The 16,540-nt window shown below is 46.0% G+C and overlaps 2 protein-coding genes and 1 long non-coding RNA gene across 3 annotated transcripts in view; 1 reads left to right on the top strand and 2 right to left on the bottom strand.

Annotated features, from left to right (window-relative positions):
• Nucleotides 1–12,015, bottom strand: part of LOC114011019 (uncharacterized) — a 46,043-nt gene extending 34,028 nt beyond the window's left edge. The window contains exons 1-5 of the long non-coding RNA XR_008745813.1: nt 9,613–12,015; nt 9,359–9,462; nt 8,668–8,717; nt 6,937–7,016; nt 4,065–5,939 (exon numbers count right to left, since the gene is read on the bottom strand). This is a non-coding gene — a long non-coding RNA (uncharacterized LOC114011019). The remainder of the gene's footprint in view (nt 1–4,064; nt 5,940–6,936; nt 7,017–8,667; nt 8,718–9,358; nt 9,463–9,612) is intronic.
• A 383-nt stretch (nt 12,016–12,398) lies between these two features.
• Nucleotides 12,399–13,867, top strand: LOC101920412 (cytochrome c oxidase subunit 6A1, mitochondrial). Its single transcript, XM_055795002.1, has 3 exons — nt 12,399–12,555; nt 12,909–13,048; nt 13,615–13,867. The coding sequence occupies exons 1-3, from the start codon at nt 12,453–12,455 to the stop codon at nt 13,699–13,701; spliced, it is 330 nt and encodes a 109-aa protein (XP_055650977.1). The 5' UTR covers nt 12,399–12,452; the 3' UTR covers nt 13,702–13,867.
• A 1,149-nt stretch (nt 13,868–15,016) lies between these two features.
• TRIAP1 (TP53 regulated inhibitor of apoptosis 1) lies at nt 15,017–16,527 on the bottom strand. Its single transcript, XM_005233224.4, has 2 exons — nt 16,310–16,527; nt 15,017–15,662 (listed from the first exon to the last, which is right to left on the bottom strand). The coding sequence occupies exons 1-2, from the start codon at nt 16,454–16,456 to the stop codon at nt 15,579–15,581; spliced, it is 231 nt and encodes a 76-aa protein (XP_005233281.1). The 5' UTR covers nt 16,457–16,527; the 3' UTR covers nt 15,017–15,578.
• Nucleotides 16,528–16,540: the final 13 nt, after the last annotated feature.

Here is a 16,540-nt window from a genome sequence, read left to right as displayed (position 1 = left end):
GGCTTTAAGAAGCAGGGTGATACTTTGCACCTAACTAAAGAGAACACAGTGCTGTGCAAAAGGGCAACTACTGTTCTTCATATCTGCTTCTCAGAGAAGAAAAAGATGAACTGTACACAAGGAGGCAGAACTATTTGAATAACTTTGTCCAGGCAATATTCAGAGTGGTACTGATATGTTTTGGAGCTCTTTGCTTACAGGTCCCCTCAGAGGTCATGAGGAATCCAGGAGGATATCTTTCAAAGACAAGCATTGCTTCTGAATTCCTTACTCTGGGGTTAGGATGCTGTCCACAAAATCTTACACTAGCTTTCTTGGAATATAAAACACTTGTCCCCTTCCAGGGACTAAAAAGAAACCCTAGGATCTTAAGGAACACCTTAATTTTCTCAAAAAATGACACAGAAAGGCATCACAATGGGAGAAGGAACCTCAGAAGTCTCAAAAAAATTTAAAAATAAATCACTGGAGCTGCTCAACTGCAATACCACGAAGTTGCCTCTGTCTGCTGCTGCTGGTGGTTTGTCTGCAAGGAAGTCCCAAGAAAGTAGATCTAAAGCGATGCCCTTGAAACATGGAGCTATATGACTGCCCGAAAATGATCCAGCGAAATGTCTACAGAGCTCCTCCTGCCGGCTGTTTTCTTGGCGGTCCGAGCTCTTCCCAATAGACTCGACTTTAGGTTTGTCTTTCCAGGAAGTTGGAAATGAAGGGAGGCAAAGCTAACACCACATCTTCCTTATTTGTCATAGCAATAAATCAGCATGATGCCACAATGTCTCTCGTATCGCTGCCCATTTACTCTCTGACTTCCCAGACAGATGGAGATGCTGCGTCTAAAAGGCTGCAGTCAATGCCAGGATCAGGGCAATGCGGCAGTTGCAGAGGAGCTTGGGGAGCAGGAGGAGCAAAGGCAAGCCAGGCTGACAGCAAGGCCGGCAGAGACAGGACCTCAGTATAAAGGGGCACAGTGCCACAGTGACCAAGCAAGAAGAGCAGAGCAGGTCTGGTGACAGTAACCACATTTAGCCAGGAGCCCAATGACTGTCAAACAAACCCATAGGGATGAGCCAGGTCTGAGGCCAAGCCAGAAAGTCAAAGTCAGGATCAGCAAGGTCCACAGCGAAGCACAGACACCCCCAGCCTACCCCAGAGGAGGACCAAGGACAAGGGCAGCTCTGTGCCATGGCTCCCAAGCGAAGTGGGAGGCCCCATCAGGTTCCTCCCCAGCTCTCTGGCACACAGCTCTTTTCACAGCACTCTGGTCCCAGGCTACACTCCACCATTCAAGGGCAGACCTTGAACACCAGCAGCCAAACCTGCAGGAGAGGGGGTAGAAGTTGTAAAGTTAGCTGGTGCACCCAGGGCCCTGACAACACACTTCCTCACATAGTCAGTGAAGAACGTAAAAATTATTTACGTACTGACAAAAGAACCTGGGTATAAACATGCCACAGGGGTTGGCAGTGTGAAAAATTGACAATCTGTACTTCAGCTGTTGCAGGGTCTGGTCAGGAATGACCTTTGCAGGGCACTGTATGTGTGCTTCTGTTTTGCCAGTCTGTTGGGAAACACTTCTTTCTAAGCCAAAGTAAATTAAAACTGCCACTGGGATGTAATGACAAAGCCCCTCCAAGTTTTTCACCTATAACCTAAACCAGAAAAAAATGCAATGTAGACTAATCCTGGCTTCCTGTTAAAAAATCCATCCATACCACATACTCCTCTGTGACATTTCAACTGCTCAGTTCTTTGGTCAAGCTATGTCCCAAAAGAAGAAAACAGATGAGACATACTGGCATCCCATTTCCTAGCTCCTCACTGGTGATGTTTGCCATAACCCTGCATTGCTAAATCTCGCAGGCATGTGTGCCAGTCTACACTCCCAACCCTGCCTGCATGAGGAGGTAAAACATCCTGAGGCAACAAAGCTCAAGTGGCAGGCAAGAACTATCTTCAAAAAAAGAGCTCGTCAAATCAACAGGGTGACTGTGATTATCTTACTAAGTTACAACAGGAAAATTCAGACAGACACAGAGGGGAAGGGAAACAATGTGAGGTGAGCATCCCAATAGTGTTCCCAGCTGGACTGTCACTGATCCACTACTTAGATAAATCTAGTCTGCCCAGCAAAGGCTGCATGGCTACCAGCAGAGAGCAATGGTCTACTGGAAAAAGAATTTCTTTTATCAATATTGATAAAAACAACCATCCCCAGATTATGTAAACTATTTTGGAAGAGTCACATTAACAAAAAGGACCCATAATTTTGCTGAGATAGCCAGGGATATATTTTGTGTCCTTCTGTATACAGTACCAAATGTATACAGGACTGTTACTAAATGTGGTTCCTCTGCCAAGAAATTGTATTCCCCGTACTTTTTATTTCCAGTGTGAAAACTTTAATGAAACGTTTTAAACTAAAGCCGTTTCCTTGGAGCTGCCTCTGACCTTCTTTTCCTCCTCTCAGCTGAATCTCCCTGCCAGGATGAATTCGGACCTAATGTCTGCTCCTCCCACCAGGCTTTTGGATATGTGACAATACTGTAGTCACTGGGAGCTGTGCCTGCTGGTATCCATTGTCTTGTATCCAGTTTGGGAAGGGCTTTTAAGGAGAAGCCCAGGATGAAACGTATGAAGATTCCAATGATTTACAGGAATGGTCAACCATGTAGCTAGTTTCTGCACACATCTATCAGCAACTTGTGAGCCCTTAGCAATTAATTCACAAGCCTCCAGCGCAGGAATGGTTCAAGGCTCAAAAGGAGGTTTTTGAAAGTTAAAAAAAAAAGAAATTGAAACAAGGGACCAATCTGAAACTACTACAACCCTGTGCACCAGCTAGAGCTGTGGTAGGATACTGGGGGAAGTACAGAGGGACTGCCTATCAACCTGCCACGCAGAAATTGTTACATTCCCTAAAACAGTTCTGACAGGCACAGAAAGGGGATACACACTGACCAGAATGGAGCTGCTGGTTGTGCTGTGTAACGCATCTGTTCTATCGGTTCGGTGACAGGCACAGCACGGATGTGCAGTCTGATCACAGCCACTGCCAACTACAGCCAAGCAACTACATCACAACACTGGGGTCCCAGTGCAGTGACAGGAGATAATGTACGGTCCAAGAAAGGCGCTGCTCATAATGGAGATGCTGAGTAGGGTGCATTGCCAAGGTAAAACAGGAGTGGGTCTGTGGGACAGGGGGGATATAGAGCATCAGCAAGTTGCAGCAAGCTGTGGCTGGTGCAAGGGCCTGGATAATCCAATGATGAAGCTCACAGTATGGTAATGTATTACCAGAAGGAAAGCAAGTTATATGTCTTATTTACAATCAGTCATAATCTGTGGGGACATTATATGCCCATACCCCATGACGTCGTCTGTGTCTCACTTTGTATGATGTCATCTATACTGCCTGCCCTATATAGTTTAAGTACATGAACAAACATACACCTTGGTAGAAAGTAAAACTGCTTTCTCTGTTAACACCTCCTGTACTCACACTGCAAACAGGGTGCAAATCCTTTGCAGATATCTATCCAATTCCCACATTAAATCAGTACTTTACTTGATAAATGCTTTCATTTAAAGACCAACTACCTGCTAGGCATTCACAACTATGCTTGAGGCCTTTGTCTACAAACTCTTAACTTTTCTTCTTCAGCCCCCTGTCCCCCCTTTCCATCAGTGTTCTGCAATTTGCCAGCCTCCTTTATGTCTCAGTTATGTCTGCACAATGTGAGGCAGGCAGACCCATGTGCCCACAAACAGAAAAGCTCCTCCAGCTCACAATAACTCAGCAGGCTTCTGTGATTTTCACAGACTGCATTACTGTGTGCCCATGTCTGCTGTCAAATTACTGCCTGGACACAGGCTCCATGGCTAACCTCAGTCTTACCCCAAACATGAAACTGTCCCCGAGCCCTCAGAAACATTCATCTTCTCTTGCAGCAGTTCTTATACGAAGTGGTGTAAACCTGGCTGATGCTTCTAGGAAACAAAGAACACGCTTACCCCTCCGAAGACATGTTATGATTTTATGTCCTCTTTCTGCAACCTACCGAGAGTGGCTGTGCTCCTTATCATGCATGTAAAACATGTCAAAACAGACATGAAGGGCAGACAGTCCTCCTGAGGTTTCTAAAGGAAAGCAGAGATTAAAAGCCATAAAAAACAATCCTTCACACATAGCAGAGGTTGAAAAATAAAATCTAAACCTAAGTTCATTTTCCTTTTTAGTGCACCTTCTGCCAGTCCCAGGACTGTTCTAACCTCCAGTTGCTTGTCATAGCTGTAACAGCACAGCAGTGAGGAAAAACTGTGAGCACAGTTACCCCAACCTTAGCTGCCTTCCCCTTAAAGTCCCCACCCTGCCCCACTCTATCTGATGCTGTGAAAAGACCATATAATAATGGGAAGCTGCTCCTGGAGCTCCTACAAGGGAAACAGTTCTTTCCATGTTTTGCCTTATTTTAAGTATCTGTACATAGGAAAGATGGCACACACAGACCACACAAAACCCTGTAATCGAGGCAAGATTTTCTCAAGTCATAGATGTTATTGACTGTAATTGCTGTTGTCTGTTTCGACCTTCTCCTCGAGGTGTCTCCACCTCCCATTACAATCTCACAGTGAAAGAAGTTCCCTGGTGGTCTGCAAAGAAGTGAAAGAACAAACTCAAGACAGAAGTGACATTGTTTATATAACATAAAATTCATTCCAAATCAACAATTCAGACAAAGTAACATTGTTGCATAAAAAGTAGTCCAAAAGATATTACATTGACAGACAGTGCTACTAACAGCAACATTTTGCATATATAAAGCATTCTGTATTCCAAAGCCTAAAAATGTTTTTAGAAAAAGATCCTACTATTCTTCAGTATTTTACAGAAAAAGTGAGGCATGAGGTGTAAGTCATTCATAGGGCTTTGTCAAATTAAATGACAGTCTACCACCAGAACGAAGAATAGAATCTAGGCTTTCTAACCCCTGTTACTCAGTTATGTGCATTATTTTAAAGCAGCCCTTGTATTTACACATTTTAGTGTAGGCTGTGTAAAAAGGAGCACTAAAGCAGAAAGAAACATGTGTTCTCCATCTTAAAACAAGATTTTCCTTTTGGAATGGCAATAAGGATACCCTGCAGCCTTAGGTTTTCTATGCAGCCATAAAGCCTTCGTCCTCTTGACTGTGCTGGTAGCCAGGATAACCCCCAATCCATATTCTATGCCCAGTGCATGCTGGAGGAGGTGAAGATAACAAAGCCTGTGACAGAACTCCATCAGGGAAGTCCTTTTGGGCCCCATTTCCATCAGCTCATAAAAGGAACAGCCTGGACCCACATGCTGGGCTCTGCTACGGCTGCTCCAGGCTGTAGCTCTTCATTTGCAAAAGAAATGACCCATTCATTTCTCTCTGACCTCTGCAGGCACTTCAGACTGCTGACCTCATCTGCCGATGGCCCCCACCGCTGCTGTGAGCTTCCTCAAACAGGTGCTCCTGGACTGAAAACTCTGCCTTCCCAGGCAAACTGAACTAACACAGCTCCAAGAATCCTGTATCAGGGCTCCCAGGGGACTGCTTGTGCACAGGTTGGGAATGTTCAGCCCTCAAAGCATTTATTTCCTATGCAGAGGCCATATGAAAAGGAGGCACAGATGAGAGGATATAAATTTAACTGAGTCAACTGGAGTTAGAAAAATGTACTTGCCTGCATGTGCACATGCACTTGACAACACAGATCTCTTCCCTGCAACTACTGACAGCTGCGAAGTGTAGCTGCACCTCATGTGAGCTTGTGGTTGTACAAACAGGTCCTGCGGTTCCTGTAGAGAACCAAGTGGCTTGTGATCAGGGTGTTCCCATCTCCGCAGTACATGTCAATGGATGGAAGGTGACAATGCTACTTCAGCAGGGGAGTCCGCATTGCTTACACTGCATTCCAGGAAAAAGACATCTCTTCAGACACACTTATCGCCCACATTTACCTTGGCATTCGCAGCCTTATTACCAAGAGTATCACAATCCATATTTTTTGCTCTTAACAGCCTCATTCTAGAGAGAAGATTACACCATTTCACAGCTAAGGTCACAAAGGCATTCAGTGGCTGAACTGGGAATTCAGTGCTGATTTTAAGTCCAAGTTCAGAGCCCTGCTCACTGGACTAATCTCTAGACAATAACATTTTTCTACTTGGCAGAGAGGTGGGAGCTTTCAGGTCTGGAATACTGAGGTCTTCAGATGGAGTCACAGATATACACAGCACAAACTAACATAATTCTTCCATAAAAGTGGCATAAAAATAAAGCAGACTAGGTCAGTTCTTCCATTGGTCTCCAAAGAACACCCAATTATCAGAACTAACATAACCATCTTTAGTAAGTAAGCTGTTTTGGAAGCTGAACTGTTTGTTCCAAGTGCCACACAGACACCAGCTCTGGCACTGGCAGGAGAGGCCTGTGAATCAGAGCCCAAAATCTGATGCAAGAGAAACTTGGGCCATCTCAAGCTGCTTTCCCCAGCAGAGAACAACCCTATTAGTTTGAGAAAGTCCCCTGCCTGCTTTCTCTCTGAGTAATTAAGAGTGAAATCCTCCTCTCAGTGACCCCAATGCTCTCAGCCTAGGCTGATTTACACATGAAAGGAACCCTCTGAGGGGCTTTCTCCCTTTCACATTCACAACCAGGCAGGACCTATAAATAAAACCTTTCTGAAAACAGGAGCTTTCAAAAAGGTCTGTGTATGTGCACAAATGTATATGAGGGAAAGGGAATGGATGTGTGCACTTGAGAATGCGTGTGTGTTTGCATGCAGATGTGAAGAGTGGGTGAGAAGAATGTGCATTCATACGCCAGCCTGCATGCAAACAAGTGTACTCAGAAAAGCATCTACATGGATGCGCGAGTATGCACAGGTAGTGGGAGCACTTACAGGAAGCAAGAAGGCACGTCCAGGCTGGCTTCCAGCTAGCACAGTTCCAGGGGACATTCACTCAAGCCAGCTGAGTCACTCTAGAGTTACACACGAAAAAAAAAAAGAGCATATTTAGACCCAGTTGTGCATACAAAACTATGCCTGTGATGCACTTTCCCTCTACAAAGCAGTAAAGTACTTGCAGAACAAAACACTAGTGTTTTACAGTGCTTCAGATACAACATGGAATGGGACATAACAGAGAATCAGGTCTCATGGCATGTGTTCCTATGGCTTTGACAGGAGGTGAGATTCTTCAAAGGCTGCATCTTCTCAGCTGACCAGGAGAGAGAGAGAACAGTGTTGCATTTTCCAGGGATGTCATTGTTCAAAAGTATTTTTTAGTTTGTTAGAACACAATGCCCCTCAAAGTTTGAAAAATAAACAATGGGACTGATGCCATGAAAAAGAAGGTCAGAAAATCAAATCAACTGTGACTGCCTTTACAGTAGCTTATAAATACAAAACTGCCTATAATCTGTTACTCTCCCTTCCCGGCTGTCCTGTTCACCCATGTGCCCAGGCAGTCAGGATGTTTCCCATTCCATGAGGCCTAAGAAGGACCCTACACAGCTTCCAGGAAACTGGCAGTTAGTGTGACCCTGCCCTAATACAAAACAGGTGACACAGTTCTGAGCCAAGCCAGGACAGACTACAGGGTTTCATAAACCAGGTACTGGTCTGTCTTTGCCCCAGTAAGAGGAGGCTTTTTAAGATCTGGCTACAATATGATAATTTGAGAACTGCAAACTACTTCACTACTCCTGACCAGCTGAATCATTGGCTTACTGAAACAAACCATGCCCCTACTCTGTGCCAGTGCCAGGATGCTGACTATATATTCACTAGCACCACTGGAGCTGCACCACTACCTGGTGGGAGGCTCCAGGGTGTGAGGCTGAGGGGTGCTGCAGCCGGCACTGTTCTGACTTCATCACTGCTAATTGCAGCTCTTAGATCTCTCCCTATCCAACTCTTACACAAATATTTACAAGAAGCTGGCAGAAAAAAGCACAAAGCAGGAAACATAAGGAGGGCAAAGCCTCACAGAAGTGCATAGAGCACAAAATGTCTTTTCTGTGAGTTCAAAAAACTCTTCCCAGCTCCTTGCACGAAGCAGAAGAGTGTGAACAGGGATGCAGAGTTCCCCTCCTACTGAGCCGGCAGCTAAAGCCCTCCCCCAGTTCCCAGGGTCTTCAAATGAAGATTTGCATAGTACTTCCAGATCATTCCCGAGAGAAGGGACAATGGCTCTCTCAACGCCCTCTCCTCCCCTCCCAAAGCTGATAAAGCCCTGGTGAAAAGGGGAACAAAGGATTTACAGATGTCGGAATATTGATTTCTGCAGTTCCAGGACTACAGGGAGAAGATGAAGAACCCTCCCGAAACTGTGAAGTTTGAGACACAGACACTATCTCTGCAGTGTGAACTCTGTTTGTTAAGACAGTATCTGACGGAGGAAACATTGCTATTCAAGAGAGATGAGCAGGTCCCTGAAAACTTGAAAATGCACAGAGATGAGATTACAGTCTGAAATCCAAATGAGTGCATTTGTTGTTCCCAAACCTCCTAAACGGAGAGGCGCTTCCAGTGAAAGCAGTTTGCCACCAGGCGGGCCAGCCCGGCATTGCTCTGAGAGGCTTCGGCCCCAGCTGACCGTATTAAAGGCTTTTATAAATCACACCTCACCAGTGATTCATGCTGTTATCCATGTCCTCTTCTGCTATCCACCACTGCAGCTAGGAAAAGTAAGAAAAATAAAGGTGAAAGATGAGTCTTTAGAAAGCGTCCTTTGAGTCTGAGTTATAGTGGAACCTCTCTATCTCAACACTCACTGAATTTTAGGCAGTTAGCTGAAAGCTAAAGCCTCTTGCCTTCACAATTGTTTCTGTGGTTAGTACATACAAACCCAAGCTTTCTTTTTCAGCAGAGCAAGTCAACTCCACCTCTAGTGAGCACCATCTCACTGCAATTGTTCAAATTTTGTTAAACCGAAAAGCAATACGATCCAAAATGTTACATGTCACTGCTGCATACGCAACAGGAGACATTTACTGGGTAGCCAAGTCAGATTACAGGATTTCTGGCCTGACCTCCACCTGTCCCACCACCACACAAGTGACTGACTATTTGCACTTCATTTTTTCCTTTTTTTTACCCCCTTTTTCAGAGCTAACTTTGTAACATCTTTGCACTCCAGAAGACTCCCAGGATGCTAGATCTTTTGGAAAAATCTACATGTTGAAACTTCCTCAAAATGTTGAATTTAGAACTGGATATTAAAGGATGATAAGCTAGCTTCTAAATCAAGCTACAGGCCCTTAAATAGCTCAGCTCTGGAATTCAAATGAAGTCCTTTCTGTGAGGCAGCAGCTCTTACCAGTGAGTACAAGAGGGGGTTTTCACACCACAGGTCAATAATCCAGACTGAGCTACTGAGCCAGTAGCAGAGATAACTGTTCATTCACCGGTATTTTCCCACACCTTTGTAAAAAGACATGCTGTCAGGCTGACTGCAATTATCACAGTGATAACTATTACATAGCGCATAGTTAAACATATTTTATACAACTATATCAAAACATTCTTCACAATCCTTTAACAAAAATAATCTAGGTTTCTTCAAATACCTACCTGTCTTCCCTCAGCTAGAAGAAATTTTTCACATGGAATCTTTTGTCTTCCAGCAGTCTCTCTCAATTTACACCACATTTGAAGATGACATGAGTCAGACCCATTAGACTCCTGACACACCTAATATGAAGATTAATTGAAACGGCTGGGATGATAAAGGCTAAGAAAGTCCCATTTTAAATCACTGCAACTCAGACTGCAGTGAAACCGCCAGCATACTCAGGTTCAGGACAGAAGTGAACTCCATTTTTAGTTCTCTCCATGAACCCCTTGGAGGTCCATAGGTAGAAGTGCTCACAAGGTACTTTTTAACATGGGGAAGCTGCATTAAGAGTTGCCACTACTACATACTGCTTTCTGTGAACATTTCCTTCTCAGAAGAGCATTTTCAAGACTGTCAGAGGAGTGAAGGTGCAAGGCAGAACTAGGGAGGCAGCACACCTCGGCTGCTCTCATCTCCTGCTGGACACTTGCATGTTGTTGTTTGAGGCTACTGCAGCAGCACAGCTCATGTCCTTTTCATTTTAGAGTACCATTCCTCATCCTAGACAGAGGTTTGCTTCTTGTTTTGTGGATCCTTTTTTGTTTTCTCTCATTTGTAAACATTAGTGTCTGTTGCTTACTTAGAGCTCTTTTTGCTACAAATGAGTAGTTTTGTTTATGTAGCTCCTGCTATAAAAACACCACCATAATTTGCTTTAGGATACAGAACTTAATCTTGGTTTCATCAATTAAAGATTATACACATTAATTCTTGCATCTTCTGTTCCCAAGAAAAGTCACACGCAAATTCCTTTTAAAAACTCTGATATTACACATCTTGTAAGCACAAATCCCAGGGATGCAGGTGGAGAAAGGCAAAATCTACCTGCAATGTGGACAAGAACTTCATGACATAACATTCCCAACCTCATTCAGCAAAGCAGCTGTGCGCACACATGGTGAGCTGCAGTGATTTCAGGTCTGTACTGTAGAAAATGCATCATGTTGGTGAAGACTGAGTAACACTCCTGTAGGTACACACAAAGCCACCAGGGAGTAACTTATCCTTTCAGTATGTAAGCAAGACTTAAAATTAAATGAAGTAACATGAAAGAAAATTACTGGAAGAGGTAATTGTGATTTTTTAAAAAAATAAAGATAATAACAAAGAAACCAATGTACTTATTATCAGTTTACACTGCAAAAATGCAATAAACAAACAACTGAGCAATATCTTTATGCCAAGGTACATTTCACAACAGCCTTCCGAGATCCTGGCCATCTTACCATTCCCATAAACTACACAGTAAATTTGGACATGAGCCCTATTCCAAGTGAAAAAGGGAAAAGAAATCACACTCCCCAGCAGCAACCACCACTTCCTACCATCTAACAATGCTGTAACAGCAACGCAGCCACGCTACGTGCTTTGGTCTTGCCAACAGAAAAGTGACGAGTTTCAGGGGACCAAGGTGAAATGTGAGTCTGCACTACCCCTGGCCAGAGCAGCACTGTGCAGTAACAACCCCGAACCAGGACAGAGCTCTTGCACTTTACTTAAGCTCATCTTCATCTTTCACAGATGCCTGCTTTGAATGACAGAGGAACCTGCTCCTTCTCCTTCCACAAACATTTATACCTTGTTAGAAGAAAAATACAATTTCTTCATACCACTCCCTCACAGACAGACCTTAACACCATCCCACCCTGAAAGCCTGTTTCTCTGCTTTCCACTTGGCCTGTTTCAGTCTCCGCATCCACTACAAGAGTCCTCTCATTTTACTGTGAGGTTTTAAGTGTTTGAAAATGTACTCTCCATCTACGTGGTTTCTACCAAAGGTCAAACAGCCAACCATCAGGCTGCAATAAAGAACTGCAATAAAGTAAGATTTAGCTATTTGGAAATTAATTATGATTTTTTTTTTCCTGCAGATCTTTTCTGTTTATTCAAGTGATATTACTATTTCAGCAGAATCATCCCAGGAACCCACGTTTTTAATTAAAACACATCAGTGGTTACAAAACTGCATTTCATTAGCATCTTTTTTACTGTCACGATTGAAGCAGCTTTTATATTGCACTAATGGGATTGGTCCCTCATGTGAAAAAAAAAAAAAGGTCTCAGTAACAAATACAACAGACCTTCCCTGCTGTTGCATAAAAGAAACTCAAATACAGCTGTGCAATCGCTTTACCACCAGGAAAGTCTACATAGGATGGCAGGCCAGTCTCCTAGGCCACCTACGCTGAATGTACAGTCTCTGAAACTCACAGCCATGCATGCTGGGGGATACCACTCCCCAAGCCTGTACATGATGGCACATATCAACATGCTTCCTTCCGCTCTGGAGAGCTGTGCAGTCACAGGTCCCACCCAGTGTTGCCCTTCTACACCTGTTAGAAGCCAGCACAAATCACCTAGCTGCCACAGCCACCCCCCTGCCTCCGTGCCCCTCTGCAGGCCCCTCAGGAGCCCCAGGCTCCTCCGCTCCTGCTCCCCTCACGGCTGCCGCAGCTCGAGCGCTTCAGTCCCCTCACGCCTGGGACGACCCCAGTGTGTACCCCCTGTCCCCACAGCTCCGGCGCCGCTCACAGGGAAGCCTCCCCCGCCCTTTCGCCACCCGCACGCCGCCACCACCCCTCAGCACCAAATTGGTGCCGCCTCCCCCCCGCGAACGACACGCCGCGACGCTGACGTCACAGCCAGCGCCTCCCGCCCGCCCCAAGGCCGGCGCATGCGCAGAGGGGCGCCCCCGCCCGCGGCCGCGCAGGGGCGGGGCCGGGAGCGCAGCGCGCATGCCCGGTGCCCCCTGCCGGCCTGACCCCGCTTCCGGCTCCGCTGGGCGCCCGCGGACGCGATGGCGGCGCTCGGAAGGGCCTCCCGGCTGCTGCTCGGCGCCGCCGGCCCGCGCTCCCTGCCGGGGCGGAGCATGTCGGCCGCGGCCCATGAGGCCGGTGGAGGTAACGGGGCTCTTCGGGGCGAGGGCGTAGCCGGGACCTGCGGCCGGTACGCCGCTGCCCTTGACAGCCGCTGCCCTTGGCGGCGGGCGCGGCGAAGCCGGTGCCGGCGGTGTGAGCCCTGGAGGGGGCGACCTCCCCGGGAGAGCTGCGGCTGCAGCCGTCAGGCCCGGATCCCCGCGGGAGGGGAGCGCCCTCTCTCCCTGGTAAAAACAGGGAGGGAGACCCCGGCTCGAGGGGAGGGGACATGGAGCGTGCGTTAATTCCTCGTTAATGTGTTAATTGCGCTTGACAAGCTCTCGAGTCACTAACGGAAAGGCTTGTTACTGTTTTATTTCATGTAATGCTCTCCCTAGCTCGCCTGTGGAAGCTGTTGACCTTCGTCGTGGCCCTGCCCGGTGTTGGTGTTTGCATGCTGAACTGCTACCTGAAAGCACAGCAGGAGCACGAGAGACCCGAGTTTGTTCCTTATGCTCATCTCCGGATCAGGACCAAGGTACCTTTGCTTGACCTCTCCAAGGGCTGCCTTTTCCCCACCCCACTATGACCGCAGGCCTTCATCTGAGATTACAACAGCATCTCTTGCTTTCTTGTCACCTACATGAGGTGCTGCATACGTAGCCACGATCTTAACTGATGGCTTTGTTTCTGAGGCAGTAAGAGTTTCTTGCAGCTCAGAGGAAATACCCATGGTATTCACACGCCTTCCCACCCCCAAGTAATCCTGCTAATGTCTTGCTGAAAACCATTTCAGTCCTAGAGCTGTACTTACCTTAAATTAATACAGACTCAAAAGCTGACAGAGGAGATCCCAAAAATCTTAAAACTGGAGTCCTCATAGCATAGTTGATGTCTAAGCAAGAACACAAAGATCTTCTCGTCTATAGACAGTGGCTCCCACCTAAGGGACACTTGTTTTCTAACTCTTGTCCAGGAACAGATGCAAACTTGCTTAATTCATCAGCCCGTCAAGCAGTGTGATGTTTGAGTCCATATTGCTGTTGATTTTCTGAGATGGTTCATTTAGCTGCCGCTGGCTTATTTTCTTTCTTCTTTCAACAGCCTTTCCCCTGGGGTGACGGGAACAAAACTCTGTTCCACAACCCCCATGTTAATGCTCTCCCAACCGGTTATGAAGATGACCACTAAGATCCTGACCACAGCCAGAAATTCAGCTCTTCCCATCGTGGACCAGAATGTTGCATGGGAACCATCATTTAAACTCTGCATTCCTTCTACAATGAAACTGAATGGTGGTGTGGCCTCTGTCTGTACCAGTGTAGAGGTCCTTTAAATAAACAACTCTGAACTTGAATTTAGGATTTGACTTTTTTGTTAGTCTGAATCATCAGAAGTTCTTTAGTTCAGTGTTTGCTTAAAACATTGACACCTCCCACAGGATACAGTGCAGGAGTGAAGGGGTTTGACTGCCTGAATCTGGTAACGTTAACAACAGGAATGCACTCTTAACTGATCACTGTAAACACACAGGTCACAGGCAGATGAACAGGTTCCAGGCTAATACTGTAAATTAAAATTCAGTATATACTGAAGTATGTTCTCCATAATCAGCTATTGCAATATTTGTTAAGTCATGAAGGCAATTTTCTATTAACCCCTAATTAGCTACTCTCTGTCTGGTGTCATTACCAAGGGGCTGTCGTGCAGACAAGCGAGCTATTACGTTTGAGAATTGCACCTTTTTTTGTTGTTTGTTTTTTGAAGAAGTAAAACCTCTGAGTTATCCTTCAGGTAGCTCTTAAAAGCTAAGAAAGTGAAGCTCACTTTCCCCCCCCCCCCCCCTCACTGTAATTTTAGGAGAATTAGGCAGTTGACTTCTCTTTTGTCCCCAGGCCATATTTTTTACTTTCACCTGTGTTGGTGTAATGAGAGGGGACAGCTTTTCCCCATTCCTGTATAAGGATCAACGGAAACCTCCTCCCCTGCCACAATGCTCACAGGGCCACTGGATGGGATGGATCCTGATCCCTTCCTTCTCTTCCAAACACCCTTTTCTAGGCGCTGCAAGCAGTTCTACAGTTTACAAGCCAGCACAAATAACTTTTGATTACTTTCCTAGGTGTAAACCACACAGTTCAGGAGCAGCTTGGTGAGCAGGTTTGATTCACAAGCCTCAGCCAGGGACTCAACATTATCACCTGTCAAGCTTCAACCCAATGTTTCCCTCATTCAACACACACTTTAACTACACCAAGCAAGAAATAGTAGTAGCGGCCAGCCTGGAGCTTTGTCTTAGCGTGGAAAAGGATAGCCAGGGCTGCACTGCAGTTGTATTGCAAGAACACATAATGCTAAAGGACAGAATTCAAGTTCAGGATTGTTTTAGAACCTCAGAAAAGGCTGAAGAAGTAGCCTCTGTGTTAAAAGTGTCCTCTTCAGCTTCTCTTACAGGCCACCTTGGTCCTTCCTAGAGGTCACAATCAGATTCTACTGGACAGTTACCTACTTGAACAGAATATAACTTGGTTATATTTATTTTAGCTAAGTTACTGCAGGTCCAATAGAAGTGATTTTATACCATCTCTGTTGCTGATAAAAAACAATGCTTTAGCCCCTCAGCATTCAGGATCATATGAAACAACCTTCTTTCACCAAAATTCAGCAGCATAGAGAGAAGACAAAGTGAATCAACCTCCTTCATAGAATTTTTAAACACTTTCAAGTGTTATATAAATAAGCAAGAGAAATCAGTCACAAAGCAACTACTATTTCAGCCTGCTCTAATAAACATTCTCACTATAGAGTACATTAAGTAGGAAGTTAGTTCAAACAGCTTTTCACGCTGTTAGATGCTGAACCACCACCATAATTCACTGAAAAGGAGGCAACAGTTACCACAAGATCCAGTCTTTTTTTTTGTGTGTGTGGCTGTTTTTATAAGCAGATTCCTGACTTCCTAGAAAGCAGCTTAACAAAGGTCTTATCCAGGCTGTGTCTAGTCGTATGCCTGGTGATGTTGTTTAGTCCAAAAGCTCATATTAGTGACCCCACCCATACAGCTGAGGTCAAGAGGAGTTTTCAGTTTTTCCTTTGCTTGGACCCATGAACTCCAGGCCTTCAATGGGTATATCCTTTTCCTTGATCGCTTTCTGAAAAAAAGAACAACAAATCCAAAACATTAAACTTGAGACATCTTTATAGTGCTAAGCAATATAGTCTTTGTTACAAAACATGATCTAGAAAAAATAGTCTTAAGACTGGTTTGGATAAAGCTTCAGTACTAGAGACGCTCAAGTAGGCACTGAGAACTCATGCCAAACTACAGTTTGGATCCCATCACATAAACGTGTTACAGCCTCTAAACCAGCAGGCTTAATTAACAAGTTACATTAACGAGAAAAATACACCTGTAAAATATTATATGCCATGACTGACAGAAACTGAAGGCAAGAGAAAGTCCAGAGCAGTGCAGTGGGGTGCGCAGCTGTGGGCAGCAGCTAGTCTTGGGGCTGCCAGGAGCATCGTAAGCAGAACATGTCCAGCGGAATAACACTTGGGGTGGAAAGTGAACAGCTAGAACACAGAGCAGCGTGGGGGTACTTGTGTACCACATCTGTGCCAACAAACAGGGCAGGGGGCATGGAGGCAGGCAGGGGGGAGAGCAGGGAGGGAAGCAAAGGAGCAAGCAGGGAGGCAGGGGGTCGGGCAGGGGGGCAAGGGTGCAGGCAGGGGAGCAGGCACGGAGGCGGGCAGGAGGGCAGGCAGGGGAGCAGGCAGGCTCCAGCGCCGCACGCACCTGCACGCAGAGCTGGTACCGCTTGAAGAGCTGCCCGCAGGGGTCCCCGGCGCTCTCGCCCTTGAGGAACTTCTCGGCGAACCAGCGGTTGAAGCACTGGTCGTACTCGCGCTTCAGCTCGGTGCAAGCCTCGCCCACGCTGTTCATCGCGGCGGCCAAGCGCCCGCCCGCGCCCTCTCACCGCGCCGGGCCGGCCGCGCCGCCGCTCTGACGTACTTCCGGCGCGGTGAA

The sequence above is a fragment of the Falco peregrinus genome, chromosome 2, assembly GCF_023634155.1.
Source record: "Falco peregrinus isolate bFalPer1 chromosome 2, bFalPer1.pri, whole genome shotgun sequence".
In the NCBI taxonomy this organism is placed as follows: domain Eukaryota; kingdom Metazoa; phylum Chordata; class Aves; order Falconiformes; family Falconidae; genus Falco; species Falco peregrinus.
Note: the sequence above shows the minus strand (reverse complement) of the source record. Positions and strands in the feature narration are given on the sequence as shown.

What these genes read in the sequence shown, in the direction of transcription:
- LOC101920412 (XM_055795002.1), top strand. Translation starts at nt 12,453, where the DNA reads ATGGCGGCGCTCGGAAGGGCCTCCCGGCTGCTGCTCGGCGCCGCCGGC. An exon ending in GGCCCATGAGGCCGGTGGAG is followed by an intron (nt 12,556 to 12,908) that starts GTAACGGGGCTC and finishes TGCTCTCCCTAG; the next exon opens with CTCGCCTGTGGAAGCTGTTG. An exon ending in ATCTCCGGATCAGGACCAAG is followed by an intron (nt 13,049 to 13,614) that starts GTACCTTTGCTT and finishes TTCTTTCAACAG; the next exon opens with CCTTTCCCCTGGGGTGACGG.
- TRIAP1 (XM_005233224.4), bottom strand. Translation starts at nt 16,456, where the DNA reads ATGAACAGCGTGGGCGAGGCTTGCACCGAGCTGAAGCGCGAGTACGAC. An exon ending in GGTACCAGCTCTGCGTGCAG is followed by an intron (nt 15,663 to 16,309) that starts GTGCGTGCGGCG and finishes TCTTTTTTTCAG; the next exon opens with AAAGCGATCAAGGAAAAGGA.